Genomic DNA, 16,260 nt, shown 5'->3' with positions numbered 1-16,260 from the left:
TATGAAAAATACAGTGCAGATAAAATGGCAAACAATGTAGCAGTGGCCCAGTAGCTAGTGGTCTGACACGAAGTGAAGAGCTAGAAACGATCCTTTAAAAAGCTAGTTCCTTTAAAAAGCTAGTACAAGAGCCCCACCCCCGAACCTAAGTGTGGAACTACTAAAGTTAGGGCAGAGGCATACACTGCTCAGGAGAGATGAAATTAATCACCGTGCTGCAGTGCAGAGCAGGTGTAAGGATGCACAGTTACTGGGACCAGATAAAAGTATGTCCCATACACTGTATTAGGCTGGGGAGGATATGAAGGAATACACATGATTCTATTTACTTTCCAAGACAGGCAAATCTCATCTCTAGTGATAGAGCTCACCCCAGCGACTGCATGGGACCGGGTGTGCGCGTGTTTCTGGCGGGGAGACATCACTTGAAGGGGGATGAGGAACTTTTAGGGGAATGAAATCATCGGTATTTTGTTTGGGGTGGTGGTTACACGAGTGTATATAGTTGCTGAAACTCAACTGTACACTTCAAAATAAAGTTGATGAATTTTTTTTTAAAGATTGGGAAGTTAAATACATTCTATCTAGATTTCTTCTCAAATAAATTTAGGCCATAAATTCGTAAATAGTGGTAAACTCTGCAATATATAGTAATCTTGGCTACCCAGAAGCTCTGCTTCCAAGGAAATTCCAGGAAGCCACAATTTTACCTTTCACCCTAAGCACATATTGTAGCAAAACACTTTGCTACAAACATCTTAACGCTTTTTTCCTCACTTTTTACAAAATTTGACCAGCGAATTTATCAATGATACTTTCACTAACTACAACTTATTAAGCGGGTATAAAAAATTTTCCTTCCCTAGAACTCAAAGTAATTATTGCTTCTCGAAAAAGCAAGTACAGTACAGAAAATCTCCCATTTTATAAAGTGAAACTGAATTACCAAGAGGTGACCCTCGAAGAAAACATAATGGTAGCCAAAGGCTGCTGCTGGCCAATATTTAAATTTACCCTCTACTGAACTTCACACAACAGAAACTTGTTGAATTTATGTAAGAAAGTCCATCAGAAATTAAGTCTCAGGGCTACCCTGGTGGCGCAGCAGTTAAGAATCCGCCTGCCAATGCAAGGGACACGGGTTCGAGCCCTGGGCCGGGAAGATCCCACATGCCACGGAGCAACTAAGCCCCTGTGTCACAACTACTGAGCCTGTGTGTCACAACTACTGAACCCACGTGCCACAATTACTGAAGCTCACACACCTAGAGCCCGTGCTCCGCAACAAGAGAAGCCGCCGCGATGAGAAGCCCATGCACCCCAACGAAGAGTAGCCTTCACTCACCGCAACTAGAGAAAGCCTGCGTGCAGCAACTAAGACCCAACACAGCCAGCCAGCCATCAATAAATAAATTAATTAATTTAAAAAAAAAAGAAATTAAGTCTCTTCCTCAAGAATCAGCATGGGCAAAACACTCACCAAACTGCTAGCTGTGTGATGAAGCAATTTTAAATTCTTAAAAGAAGTTCCTCTGTTGTGAAAGAACACATCGGAACACTTCAATGTGACATTATATGGAGAGACTTTAAAAAAGACTAGTCCTCTCAGGAATTCATCATATGGAAATAATCATAAATGTGCACATTTGATATCCATTGGTACTTTATTACTTTTTTTAAAAAAGGCAAAGCACTGCAACAATCTAATGGTCCAAACTGGAAAAGTAACTAGGTCCATTCACAGCATGACTGAGATCTGAATCCAGGCAGTTTAGAGCCCAAGCCCTTAACTAACACCCTCTTTTGCCTCACCCACTCTACCATTCAGAGCATTAATGAGGGGAAGGAACTGATCAATATTTGACAGCCAAGGAAACCAACACAAAAATCAGTAAGGAACAATAAAGTTCTAGAAAAATAAAACAATTAAAAGAGTATATATTCCATCTTCCTCACAAAATTAAGGAATTCTAAATTCAGTATTAGTAATCATTTTGAAGCACTTTAATAAAGATAAAAATCACTACTCCTTTCTTTGTGTCTCTAACTTACTTTGGACTCTACACATACCTTACTTGCCTAAGTCCAAACATTTCACATGAAATTCATCACTATTAAGGGGACCGAGTTCAAAGGTATTTCAGTAAACAGGGCACTCGACTCCCTCAGCACTAACTGCTGGCTTCATAATTTCACCATCTCAACCTCCCCAACGCAGAATGCGAAAGACCTGGAAATATTAAAAAGAATCCTAAAAAGTTTCTTCCCAGAAATCATCAGTATACTGGGCCTCAGGAAGCAGTGATGAGGCCTCAAATCTCCAGTGAATGAAATTTAAACGGAAGAAGAAAGTGTGTGCTCAGTTGGATGCTACAGATAGATAGATAGATGGATGGATGGATGGATGATTGATGGATAGATTAAAAGCTTCAAATTATTTGCAGTATACAGATAAAATGATACTGCTAAAGTCCACATTCTGACTCCAAATTCTGACTCACTTGTAAACACAACCATCATCTCAGGAAGATGTGCTACCAGGCGTCTTTCCTCTCCACCAATAAGGCAAGCCAAAAGCAAAAGGCAGAATAACTGCTAATCCACTGTGGCCTGGACTCAGATTTTCTGACTGCGGGAGGCTAGCCGACACCTTCTCGTCTTCTGCTCTGTGTGGTGGACATTTCAATGGTAGAAGGTATGGTAACTTCAATGAACTATAATACAACATATGCAGGTACAATTTTATTGAAAACATAGTTGATTAAATAATCTTACATTAAGAAATACCCATAAATATAAATAGAATTCTTCAGTACTGAAGAAATGGCTTGTAAAAGAAGATTTGTTGAGTGGATTAGTGTAGAAGCTGTGCTACATATTAAAGGGCTGTGGACCCTGAAGGGAGAACAATCTAACAAATCAGAATAAAGTGCAAGTTTCTTTTCCTATTTAAAGTAAATAAACGTTACCCTTATGTATAAAAACTAATACCATACACAACAAGGTCCTATGTATAGCACAGAGAACTATATTAAATATCCTATGATAAATCACAATGGAAAAGAATATTTAAAAAGGAATATATACATATGTATAACTGAATCACCCTACTGTACAGGAGAAACACAACACTGTAAATCAACTATACTTCAATAAAAAAATTTAAATAAAAAAAATTTATACCAGTCGATGTAGATAAACTATGTTGAAATCCTGAATGGTCACATTTCTGTTTTTACCTTATTCAATTCACTTTATTAGTGCTGTTTTCTGGTGGTATATCACTAAGGTTACCCCACCCCACTATCACTACACATCTGCTTCTGGCTTGAGGCCATCATAAATTATATATGAAATAAAAAGTCAAAAGAGGGCTTCCCTGGTGGCGCAGTGGTTGAGAGTCTGTCTGCCGATGCAGGGGACACGGGTTCGTGTCCCGGTCCGGGAGGATCCCACGTGCCGCGGAGCGGCTGGGCCCGTGAGCCATGGCTGCTGAGGCTACGCGTCCGGAGCTTGTGCTCCACAACGGGAGAGGCCACAACAGTGAGAGGCCCGCGTACCGCGAAAGAAAAAAAAAAAAAGTCAAAAGACTTTGAGATAATCACAACTGAATATAGCATTTGACTTCCAAACTGCATTACATAAAATGGCAACTGGTAAAATATACTCTCCCATTCACCTAGGATGTATCACAGTTTGTTAATGTCACTAGCAAGCCAAACAGTTCTAATAAATGCACTCTACCTATCCACAACAAAACATATTACAATAAAAATCTCTCTGTACACCTAGTGGTTAGGACACAGATGCTATACACCATCAGGATTTTCTGGAATACATGCTGGATTTTCAGATTTTTACTATACTTTGATGTATTATATTATAGGTCACATTGTTTCCAAGAGTTCAGATGTATTTGGACACTAAATTATCTCCTTTCAACTGCAGCCCCAGAGAGCTCACACATGGTACTAAAAGGTAATGCTACTGTACACTAGCACCTGTGAGAAGACGAGATGACCTTTCTCTTCTATTATAATGTACAAACACTTCACTTTCCCTTCTCTCTAGTTTATAGCAAAGGGGGTAATTTCAGACACTGTACAGTACCTTAGTTTTGTACCCTGTATCCTTTTATAGGGAATTATTTCTATAGGTGAATTAAAATTTTATCTTGAGTGCCTTGAGTTTTACAACACCATGAAATAACTGGAGAACCTAGGATTTAGTGGAATTGGACACTGTAAAGTACTAACCTGGAATCACCCAGAAAATGTTGTCCATCTATGGTTATCTCTCTAGAGGAACAATATAAAATATGAAGGCAACTATGGGCCATGTCATACTGCCTGTGCTCCAATGAATTATACCCAAAGTGCCAGTCATGTCCCAATTTACATCTGAATTACTCTATTAGTTATAAAATTCTTTATTTGAAATCTATAGCAGGAAATCAGTTCACCTAATAAGCAGCAGCATAATGAATGAAAACACTGGACCAAAAAAGCAGGGAAGAATGCTGCACCTTCTAAGAAGGCAAGAAAAGTGATACTGAAGTCAGTGACTTGGACTAAAAGCCAAGTGCCTGTCAACAGGTACAGTTCAATAGCAAGAAGAAAATCATCTCATCTACTGATTCATTTATTCAAACACTTAGGTGCCCACTGCTAGGCCTGAAAGGCACCAATACAAAGAGCTTCTAAGTGAACTGAGTCACCAGCTTACACTTTTCCACCATCTAAATAAGAGACAATTTAATAAAAAGTATTTTAACATCGTGTGTAGGCAACTCTCACTTTTAAAACCACACTTCCGGAACTAATCACTGGTTACAAACAGACTCCTTAAACACGTAAGCATGCTTCCAACAGGAAAGATCACCAAGAAGGGCCAAGGTGAATGATGGACAGACTCCGGCCCCTACTAGCTGTGATTCACTCAACTCCTCACCCCAACAAGTTTTCCCCCATCCTAGAGGGTGAGAGAAAAGATTACATCTGCTCAAATTAATCATTTATGTGTATCCTTTGCCAACTAAGGTAATTCATAATCAACAACAAAGTACTTGCAATACAATTCAAAACTTGGTCATCATGAGAACCTCTGTCTTCTAGAGACCTAGAGTGATTTTAGACTCCGTCCTCCAAATGCATGTGAAACTTGGACTAGTTTTAAACTGCACATCTAGGGCTTCCCTGGTGGCACAGTGGTTAAGAATCTGCCTGCCAATGCAGGGGACATGGGTTCGAGCCCTGATCTGGGAAGATCCCACATGCCGCGGAGCAACTAAGCCCGTGAGCCACAACTACTGAGCCTGCACTCCGCAACGGGAGAGGCCGCGACAGTGAGAGGCCAGCGCACCGCGATGAAGAGTGGCCCCCATTCGCCGCAACTGGAGAAAGCCCTCGCACAGAAACGAAGACCCAGCAATCCATCAATCAATCAATGAAAACTGCACATCTAGCTTACAGAACATCTGGAGAGGAGGGCAGGTCCAAAAGGCCAAATGGAAAACCGGACCTAAGGTCCTGCAACAGAGACGGTCCTCTGAGACCAACCATTCCACTTTCCTGCTGCTCAGACACGCAGATCCGGACAGTGCTGGGGGAGGAGTGAGCCAAACCACAGTCGGACTAATGAGTGTGACCACATGGGGCAACCACCGCCAAGACAGACCAGTTGCATTAAGGATCCGCTTACAAACAGTTAAAAGCACAGTCTAAGCACAAACAGACACTATGGCCTCCAAGTGCGACTCTAGGTCTTGAAGGGTAAGTGCCTGGAAAAGAGAAACCTTGCAAAGGAAGAAGTCAGACCCTGCAGGCACACAACTCATTCCTGTGCTTCTCCACACTCCAGCTTCCAAGGTCAGAACTATAAGCTTCCTTTCACTGTTCTCCCCACAAGAATAATTTTCTGATTCTGACCCCTTTATACGAGGGTCCACAATCATCACAGATCCCCCTCATCTAAAACTAGCCTCACAGCTACCTACAGGCTCTGCAGAAGGTGCCCCCAACAAGGTCAACGGAAGGTCTGTGCACCCCACGCAAGGCAGTGGGGCTGAGGTCAGACCCTCGCCACCTCGGAGCAGCTTTACAGTGGGGTGTTGGGCGTTTCCCAAAGAAAACTGTGGCAACGGGCAATCAGAAGTCTGACTGCAGCCTATCAGCCAAAAGAGAACACCCCCCTCGAGGGACAGAGCGCAGGTGCACAAACAGACCACGAGAAAGGAGGCGGCTCTGGATGGCTCCGGCCCCACCCATCCCCACAGAGACACAATACCCCACTAATGGAGACTTAAGTCACTTGTAAGCTTCTCCAATTACTTCAAAGAGCTTTGAGGGATACAGAGGGACTTCCAGACACAATCTTCCAAACCTCAGAAGTCCTCATTTGCCTTCAGCAGAGCCTCTGGAAAAAAAGGTCCTCCCACTTTTAGCTGACCCCACGGCAGCATCTTCCATCAGTTACCTCTGCTGAAGACAGCAGGGATTTGAAACAGTCCTCATACCCCTCCCCCAATGTGAAAATTAGCAAGTGATACACAATTTCGGACTGGGAGCCAAAGGCTTCTTCAGCCCTAAGAATGGGAGCTAAGCCAAAACCCAGGCCTGCTTTAGGCACACACAGAAGTAGCTGCAGGGTACAGGGGCAGGACAGGGAATTAAAATGCAAAGAAAAGCCAGAAACAGAAAATGAAGTGTAGCTCTAAGAAAATAACAGCATGACTTTATTAACTGGCTTTGGTCGCACCATTAAGACTCAATGGTGACAATTCCTACTGCCTTACTTTGGGGAACCAGACTGAATACACAGAAATTACCCTTCCCCAATCGTTTCTAGTTATAATAAATAAGAACACCAAAACTGCAGCCACAGCTATGGATCATCACTCATTCAACATGCAGGAGAAATGAGGCACGCTTCTAGAATATCGGCCATGACAATCAAAAACATCACTTTAAAAAAGTCGGTACAGGGCTTCCCTGGTGGCGCAGTGGTTGAGAGTCCGCCTGCCGATGCAGGGGACGTGGGTTCGTGCCCCGGTCCGGGAGGATCCCACACGCCGCGGAGCAGCTGGGTCCGTGACACATGGCCGCTGAGCCTGTGTGTCCGGAGCCTGTGCTCCGCAACGGGAGAGGCCACAACAGTGAGAGGCCCACGTACCACAAAAAAAAAAAAAAAAAAAAAAAAAAAAGTCGGTACATAACCACAAGTAGAGAAATTCCACTATCCTAAGGAAAGAGTCATGTACACACATATACAAAGATGCTATCTTAGCACTGTCAGTGTATGTAAGATTGGGGAAAACCCAGATGTCCAACAACAGAGGAAGTGAGTAAATAAATGATAGCATAGTCACGTCTGATTGTAACAACAGTACAGATCTGCATATTAACATGGAAAATGTTCATTATATATTACTTTTAAAAAGAAATAAAACTATATCATATAATCTTATAATGACACCGCATATTTTATTTTTTTACTTTGAATTTTAAAATAAGTTTATTTCTTATTTATTTTTGGCTGCATTGGGTCTCTGTTGCTGCACGCAGGCTTTCTCTGGTTGTGGCGAGCGGGGGCTACTCTTCGCTGTGGTGCGCGGGCTTCTCATTGCGGTGGCTTCTCTTGTTGCAGAGCACGAGCTCTAGGCACATGGGCTTCAGTAGTTGCGGCGCGCGGGCTCTAGAGTGCAGGTTCAGTCGTTGTGGCGCACGGGGCTTTGTTGCTCCGTGGCATGTGAGATCCTCCCGGACCAGGGATTGAACCCGTGACCCCTGCACTGGCAGGCAGATTCTTAACCACTGCGCCACCAGGGAAGTCCCAGACATATACTTTAAAAATATGTGGTGGGGGGAGCGGGGGTGGGGAAAAAAAAAAAAAAAAAAAAAATGTGGTGGTGTCAGGGGTTGGGGGGGGGGGGACTTCGTGCGCCACAATGACTGAGCCTGCATTCCAGGACCGTGAGCCACAACTACTGAAGCCCATGCACCACAACTACTGAAGCCCATGCACCACAACTACTGAAGCCCACGCGCCTAGAGCCCGTGCTCAGCAACAAGAGAAGCCACCGCAATGAGAAGCCCGTGTAGCGCAACGAAGAGTAGCCTCTGCTCGCCACAACTAGAGAACGCCTGCGCACAGCAATGAAGACCCAACGCAGCCATAAATAAAATTTATTAAAAAAAAATTTTAAAATATATGTCTGCATGTATATAAATAGACCTACACAGGCTCAAAATAACTAATTATAAATAATCATTTTATTTTCTTTTTTTGCCTATCTCAATCTTCTAAAGTTTTTACAATCAACTTTGTGAGAAAAGGTACTGTTAATTTTGACATTTACTTAAGTTTTCTTTTGATAAAAAATTAAAATTGGAACCAAGGTAACCAATGTTCTGGATTTTACTAGGTAAGTGGAAAGAGATGTCATAGATTAGGAACTACCTAGTCCAAGTCTTCAGTTCTATGTATCCCGTCTCTGTATTGAACATTTCCAAATCTACCTAACCTGACAATTACTTTCAGCAAAACCCAGCTTTTACATCCCACGTCCATTACATCACATTCTTGTACTCAGGGGAGGCCCAGATGGTCTTTCACACTGGACTGGAAGCAGGAAGCGATGGACTCACGCCAACAGCGAAGCCTCCATCTGCAGCCTTCTGTTAACCCTCCCGGTCTCATCTGCCCTATTCCCAATTCTTGTACGTACCCATTGCACAAGTAAGCAAGATGTGCCCTCTGGTGTCTCTTCCCATAAGGCAGGGAGAAATGTAATACTAAATTAAATTAATTCTCAAATAAAGCAATGCCCTTACATTATTCTCCTAGTCCAAAAACATGACTCTGTGCTTGGTGTTAAAAGCTATGTTGGGTGGGGTGGGTGGGGGGTCGTGAGGCTCAAGAGGGAGGCGATATATGTATACATATAGCTGATTCACTTTGTTGTACAGCAGAAACTAACACAACGTTGTAAAGTAAATACACTCCAATAAAAATAAATTGATTAAAGCTATGGAAGGTACTCAGAGTACAATACAGGGCCCCTGACTACAAGGAAATTAAGAGTCCAACTAATAAAACAGAACTCATAAATATGAAACAATGAGAAAATGATTCAGTATTGTTAACTGCTAGCCTTAGGTCTCGTTTCCAATCACAAAGGAACCCACTACCTTACCATATGACTCTGGGCAAAGTCCTCATCTGTAAAACTGGGAGTTAAACCTTGATGATCTTACCTTCCACAGTTCTAGAAACAACCAATCAGGAAAAGGCAAGATAAATGTGGGCTTCTAGAATGTGTTACAAATTACCTATAAGCAGACAACAACTGAGATTAAAAACCAAGTGAATCTGGCAAGAGGAAAAAATCTCCAATCTTATTATACAAGCAGAGTGATCTGAAAGCAAATGGAAGCACAGTATACTCTCCTCCTTTCCATTAAAGAAGTCCTGCAAGAGGGTTACTAGAGTGGTGACTGCGTGTGCAGCAGCTCTATATCAGGCACAGTTAAGAAGACAAATATGGGGGCTTCCCTGGTGGCACAGTGGTTGAGAATCTGCCTGCCAATGCAGGGGATACGGGTTTGAGCCCTGGTCTGGGAAGATCCCACATGCTGCGGAGCAATTAGGCCTGTGAGCCACAACTACTGAGCCTGCGCGTCTGGAGCTTGTGCTCCGCAACAAGAGGCCACGACAGTGAGAGGCCCACGCACCGCGATGAAGAGTGGCCCTCGCTCGCCACAACTAAAGAAAGCCCACGCGCAGAAACAGAGACCCAACACAGCCATAAATAAATAAATAAAATTTTTAAAGAAAGGAGACAAATATGCATTAAACACAGTCCCTGATGTGCAGAAGTTTATTTCATTTCATTCATTCATTCAATAAATATTTACTGAGCACCTACTACGTACACAGACACAAGGACATGTTCCAGGCACTGGGGGCTCAAGAGTCAACAGGATAGACGAAGATGCCTGCTCTAAGAAATTTCTGGGGAGTAAACAGAAAAGGTAACTGCAGAAAAAGAAAACTGAAAAGAGTAGTATGACAGAGACTGACAGGAAGAGAGGCATGGCTACTTTAAACTGGGTGACCATGAGCAACGGTATGCGTAATAGGAATTCGTTGTATTATTCTCTACAATAGTTTAAATTTTTAAAACAAGCCACAGATAAACAGAATAATCAGCAAAGTTTCACCAAGATGACATTTGAGCTGAGATTTGAAAATTAATACAAGGCATGTTCCCCTCCCTATGCCTTCTAGATAGAGGCAACAGCTGGTGCAGAGGCCTTAAGGAGCTGGGAGCCTTTATGAGAAAAAAAGGCTCTTGTGGCCACAACAAGAGCTAGGGAGAGGATGGCACAGGCCAGGCCGTGAGAGCAGAAAGACTGTGGGGACCCTCCTATACAATGGTAAGGAATTCAGAAATTACTCTAAATGCAAGAAGTAGCCATTGGAGGGTTTTAAGCAGGAATGAGAATATAGGAATATACTTTGTTTGGGTTTGTCACTTTTTTTTTAGTTACAAAGCAATACAAGTTAGGTGCTAAATTAGGTGACCCCAAATCCATTTATGTTTAGTAATGGGATGAATTTACTTCCCTAAACACTTCAGTCTCTAATTCTGAGCACATCAATGCAAGGATATTTAGTTCAGCACCTGGGAAGGTGGCTCAGAAGCATCCTGGGTAAGAAAGAAATCAGTGTAGAATTTAAATTCTGTTACAGACATCCAACAAAAATTCTGAGCAAAAAGATTGTGGGCTAGAATTTCAGATTTTGAAGATCTCGTGTAACGCAGAAAAATATTCTGGGTACTGGGCCGGCAGCAACATAAATAAAGGGGAAACGGGGGCTTAGGTCAGGTGAACGCTTTGCCTCCATCACTGACAGTAAGAAAAGAATGGGGACCCCAGATGTCACGTCCACTCTCCTGACTTCTTGTCCAGTGTTCTTTCCAAAGCACCACATAAAGAGAATTTAGAATCCACAGAGACGTAAAAATTAAATTAAAAAAAATAAAATCTACAGAGACAGAAGACAACTAGTGGTTGCCAGAGTTGGGGCAGGGGATGGAGTGTCCTCTGAAGCGTGTGGGGTCTCCTCCTGGGGTGACGGAAATGTCCTGGAACTACACACAGATGGCAGTTGCACAACATACTGAATTTACTAAATGTCACTGAATTGTACACTTTAAAATGGTTAATGGTTAACTTTACGTTAATGTGAATTTTACCTCGATTTTTAGAAATGAAGTTGAAAAGAATGAAACATAATAGCAGCTAATGATGAGACTATGTAAGTCACTGGAAGCAGTTTTCGAGATCCAGGTTCTAATCAAAACTCAAGATCAGAGCAGCAGCGCCGGGTCCAGAGTGGAGGTGCTCCTAGCGGTGTTGTTTCTCGACCAGCGGCAGTTCTCACTACAGCGCCAGGACGAGTCCGGTTCGTGTTCGTCCGCGGAGATCTCTCTCATCTCGCTCGGCTGCGGGAAATCGGGCTGAAGCGACTGAGTCCGCGATGGAGAGAGAAAAGGAACAATTCCGTAAACTCTTTATTGGTGGCTTGAGCTTTGAAACTACAGAAGAAAGTTTGAGGAACTACTACGAGCAATGGGGAAAACTTACAGATTGTGTGGTAATGAGGGATCCTGCAAGCAAAAGATCAAGAGGATTTGGTTTTGTAACTTTTTCATCCATGGCTGAGGTTGATGCTGCCATGGCTGCAAGACCTCATTCAATTGATGGGAGAGTGGTTGAGCCAAAACGTGCTGTTGCAAGAGAGGAATCTGGAAAGCCAGGGGCTCATGTAACTGTGAAGAAGCTGTTTGTAGGTGGAATTAAAGAAGATACTGAGGAACATCATCTTAGAGATTACTTTGAGGAATATGGAAAAATTGATACCATTGAGATAATTACCGATAGGCAGTCTGGAAAGAAAAGAGGCTTTGGGTTTGTTACTTTTGATGACCATGATCCTGTGGATAAGATTGTGTTGCAGAAATACCATACTATCAATGGTCATAATGCAGAAGTAAGGAAGGCTTTATCTAGACAAGAAATGCAGGAAGTCCAAAGTTCTAGAAGTGGAAGAGGAGGCAACTTTGGTTTTGGAGATTCTCGCGGTGGTGGTGGAAATTTTGGACCAGGACCAGGAAGTAACTTCAGAGGAGGATCTGATGGATATGGAAGTGGTCGTGGATTTGGGGATGGCTATAATGGGTATGGAGGAGGACCTGGAGGTGGCAATTTTGGAGGTAGCCCTGGTTATGGAGGAGGAAGAGGAGGATATGGTGGTGGAGGACCTGGATATGGCAACCAGGGTGGGGGCTACGGAGGTGGTTATGACAACTATGGAGGAGGAAATTATGGAAGTGGAAATTATAATGATTTTGGAAATTATAACCAGCAACCTTCTAACTACGGTCCAATGAAGAGTGGAAACTTTGGTGGTAGCAGAAACATGGGAGGACCATATGGTGGAGGAAACTATGGTCCAGGAGGCAGTGGAGGAAGTGGGGGATATGGAGGGAGAAGCCGATATTGAGCTTCTTCCTATTTACCATGGGCTTCACTGTATAAATAGGAGAGGATGAGAGCCCAGAGGTAACAGAACAGCTTCAGGTTATCGAAATAACAATGTTAAGGAAACTCTTATCTCAGTCATGCATAAATATGCAGTGATATGGCAGAAGACACCAGAGCAGATGCAGAGAGCCATTTTGTGAATGGATTGGATTATTTAATAACATTACCTTACTGTGGAGGAAGGATTGTAAAAAAAAAAAAAAATGCCTTTGAGACAGTTTCTTAGCTTTTTAATTGTTGTTTCTTTCTAGTGGTCTTTGTAAGAGTGTAGAAGCATTCCTTCTTTGATAATGTTAAATTTGTAAGTTTCAGGTGACATGTGAAACCTTTTTTAAGATTTTTCTCAAAGTTTTGAAAAGCTATTAGCCAGGATCATGGTGTAATAAGACATAACGTTTTTCCTTTAAAAAAAATTTAAGTGCGTGTGTAGAGTTAAGAAGCTGTTGTACATTTATGATTTAATAAAATAATTCTAAAGGAAAAAAAAAAAAACAAAAACTCAAGATCAACTGAATGCAGACCTTTGGTAAGCTCAGCAGTATTGACATTTTGAGCCAGAGGACTGTTCTGTTCTGGGGATTGTAGGATACTTGGCAATTTTACTGGCTTCTACCCACTGGATACTAGTAGCCCCCATGTCCCAACTTGTGGCAAGCAAAAATGTCTCAAGACACTACCAAAGGCCTCAGAGGGGCACATCACCCCCTGTTGAGAATGGCTATTAGACAACCACTGACTTTTCTGCATCTTAATGTCCTCAACCACCAAACGTACATCACCTTATCCAAGAACTCTTCCAATTCTGAGATTCTAGTCCATATTTTGTTCACCCCCTGTGATTTATAATCCAGTGCAGCCTTCTCTTTCACTAACCTGACTCTGTGTCTCACAGGCTGATGCAAGGATATGATGAAATAACCAAGGAAATGCTTTTACAGTGAAATCTCCTCGAAGAGTAAAACTGGCTATGTAAAAGAAATGCTGGTATAGAAGCTCTTCCATTAAGACTCCAAAAATCAGTTAATAAAGGAATATTCAAGTTGTCAGAGGACTAGTTTCTGAATCTGTATTATTTTTTGTTTTATCTTTATTTTTATTTAATATGGTCTTCTCGGGCTTCCCTGGTGGCACAGTGGTTGCAAGTCCCCCTGCCGATGCGGGGGACACGGGTTCATGCCCCGGTCCGGGAGGATCCCACATGCCGCGGAGTGGCTGGGCCCGTGAGCCGTGGCCGCTGAGCCTGCGCGTCCAGAGCCTCTGCTCCGCAACGGGAGAGGCCACAACGGTGAGAGGCCCGTGTACCATTAAAAAAAAAAAAAAAAACTAAAAACTAAGGTCTTCTCTTGAAATTGACTGAAACATCTTTACCTCAGAGTTTTCAAGGATTTTAGGCTCTTCTATACTCATTAAAGAATACCCCAGGCATACTGGGCAATAAAGGGTTAATTTAATTCGTTCTGTGTGCTCAAAGAATTACAAGCAATTTCATTTAATTATTCAGTAGCCAATCAGGTCGTCTCTGTGGCTGCTTCGTGCACTGATGAAATAACGTCCTCCAGGTCAGAGCTGTCAATCCAGTCAGGAGACTGCTCCTCAGCAAGTAGAAAGAGACGGCAGGATTTCCAAGGATTCTCACTATGAATTTGGGGAAAGAGAAATGAATCCATTTCTTATTTCACCCTTTTTGTGTTAAAAGATACAAAATTCCTTAACTGACATTCACAGAACACTCCAGACAACAATAACAGACTATGTATTCTTTTCAAGTACACACGGAATAGTTGGCAAGAGAGACCACATTCTGGGCCACAAAACAAGTCTCAATAAATTTTAAAGGATGCAAGTCATAAAAAGTAACTCGTCTGACCACAATGGAATTAACTTAAAAATCAATAACAGATTTGGAAGTTTTAGCCACAGCAATCAGAGAAGAAAATAACAGGAATCCAAATCAGAAAAGAAGTAAAACTGACACTGTTTACAGATGACATGATACTATACACAGAGAATCCTAAAGATGCTAGCAGAAAACTACTAGAGCTAATCAACAAATCTGGTACAGTAGCAGGACACAAAAATAATGCACAGAAATCTCTTGCATTCCTATAATGATGAAAAATCTGAAAGAGAAATTAAGGAAACACTCCCACTTACCACTGGAACAAAAAGAATAAAATACCTAGGAATAAACCTACCTAAGGATCCAAAAGACCTGTATGCAGAAAACTATAAGACACTGATGAAAGAAATTAAAGATGATACAAACAGATGGAGAGATATACCATGTCCATGGATTGGAAGAATCAACACTATATCAAATGACTATACTACATAAAGCAGTCTACATATTCAATGCAATCCCTATCAAACTACCAATGGCATTTTTCACAGAATGAGAACAAAAAATTACACAATTTGTATGGAAACACAAAAGAGCCTGAATAGCCAAAGCAATCTTGAGAAAGAAAAACAGAGCTGGAGGAATCAGGCTCCCAGACTTCAGAGTACAGTACAAAGCTACAGTAATCAAGACAGTATGGTACTGGCACAAAAACAGAAATACAGATCAATGGAAAAGGACAGAAAGCCCAGAGATAAACCCACCCACATATGGTCACCTTATCTTTGATAAAGGAGGCAAGAGTATACAATGGAGAAAAGACAGCCTCTTCAGTAAGTGGCGCTGGGAAAACTGGACAGCTACATGTAAAAGAATGAAATTAGAACACTTCCTAACACCATACACAAAAATAAACTCAAAATGGATTAAAGGAAAAAAAAAAATAAAGAAAAAAAAAAAAAAATGGATTAAAGACCTAAATATAAGGCCAGACACTATAAAACTCTTAGAGGAAAACATAGGCAGAACACTCTGACATAAATCAGAGCAAGATCCTTTTTGACCCACCTCCTAGAGAAATGGAAATAAAAACAAAAATAAATAAATGGGACCTAATGAAACATGAAAGCTTTTGCACAGCAAAGGAAACCATAAGCAAGACAAAAAGACAACCCTCTGAATAGGAGAAAATATTTGCAAACGAAGCAACAAAGAATTAATATACAAGCAGCTCATGCAGCTCGATATCAAAAAACCAAACAATCCAATCCAAAAATGGGCAGAAGACCTAAAGAGACATTTCTCCAAAGATATACAGATTGCCAACAAACACATAAAAGGATGCTCAACATCACTGATCATTCAAGAAATGCAAATCAAAACGACAATGAGGTATCACCTCACACCAGTCAGAATGGCCATCACCAAAAAATCGACAAACAGGGCTTCACTGGTGGCGCAGTGGTCGAGAGTGCGCCTGCCGATGCAGGCGACACAGGTTCGTGCCCCGGTCCGGGAGGATCCCACATGCCACGGAGCGGCTGGGCCCGTGAGCCATGGCCACTGAGCCTGTGCTCCGCAACAGTGAGAGGCCCGCGTGCCCCCAAAAAAAAAAAAAAAAAAAAAAAAAAAAAAAATACAAACAATAAATGCTGGAGAGGGTGTGGAGAAAAGGGAACCCTCTTGCACTGTTGGTGGGAATGTAAACTGATAAAGCCACTAGGGAGAAGAGTATGGAGATTCCTTAAAAAACTAAAAACAGAACTATCATATGACCCAGCAATCCTACTACTGGGCACACACATGGAA

General features: G+C 42.1%; 2 protein-coding genes across 4 annotated transcripts in view; one reads left to right on the top strand and one right to left on the bottom strand.

The window, feature by feature from the left end:
* The window catches only part of LOC116760700 (cat eye syndrome critical region protein 2), a 160,219-nt gene that overhangs the window by 113,157 nt on the left and 30,802 nt on the right, over positions 1 to 16,260 (bottom strand). The window lies entirely within an intron of this gene.
* On the top strand, positions 11,385 to 13,103 carry LOC116760701 (heterogeneous nuclear ribonucleoproteins A2/B1). Of its 2 annotated transcripts, XM_032645996.1 has the most exons (2): positions 11,385 to 12,265; positions 12,386 to 13,103. In XM_032645996.1, the coding sequence occupies exons 1-2, from the start codon at positions 11,545 to 11,547 to the stop codon at positions 12,568 to 12,570; spliced, it is 906 nt and encodes a 301-aa protein (XP_032501887.1). In that variant the 5' UTR covers positions 11,385 to 11,544; the 3' UTR covers positions 12,571 to 13,103. The 2 variants fall into 2 exon arrangements, with proteins under 2 accessions (XP_032501887.1, XP_032501886.1); XM_032645995.1 differs by having other exon boundaries at positions 11,385 to 13,103.

This window comes from Phocoena sinus, chromosome 10, assembly GCF_008692025.1.
Source record: "Phocoena sinus isolate mPhoSin1 chromosome 10, mPhoSin1.pri, whole genome shotgun sequence".
In the NCBI taxonomy this organism is placed as follows: domain Eukaryota; kingdom Metazoa; phylum Chordata; class Mammalia; order Artiodactyla; family Phocoenidae; genus Phocoena; species Phocoena sinus.
The sequence above is the reverse complement of the archived record's forward strand: the minus strand, read 5'-3'. Positions and strand labels throughout refer to the sequence as shown.

What these genes read in the sequence shown, in the direction of transcription:
- LOC116760701 (XM_032645995.1), top strand. Translation starts at nt 11,545, where the DNA reads ATGGAGAGAGAAAAGGAACAATTCCGTAAACTCTTTATTGGTGGCTTG.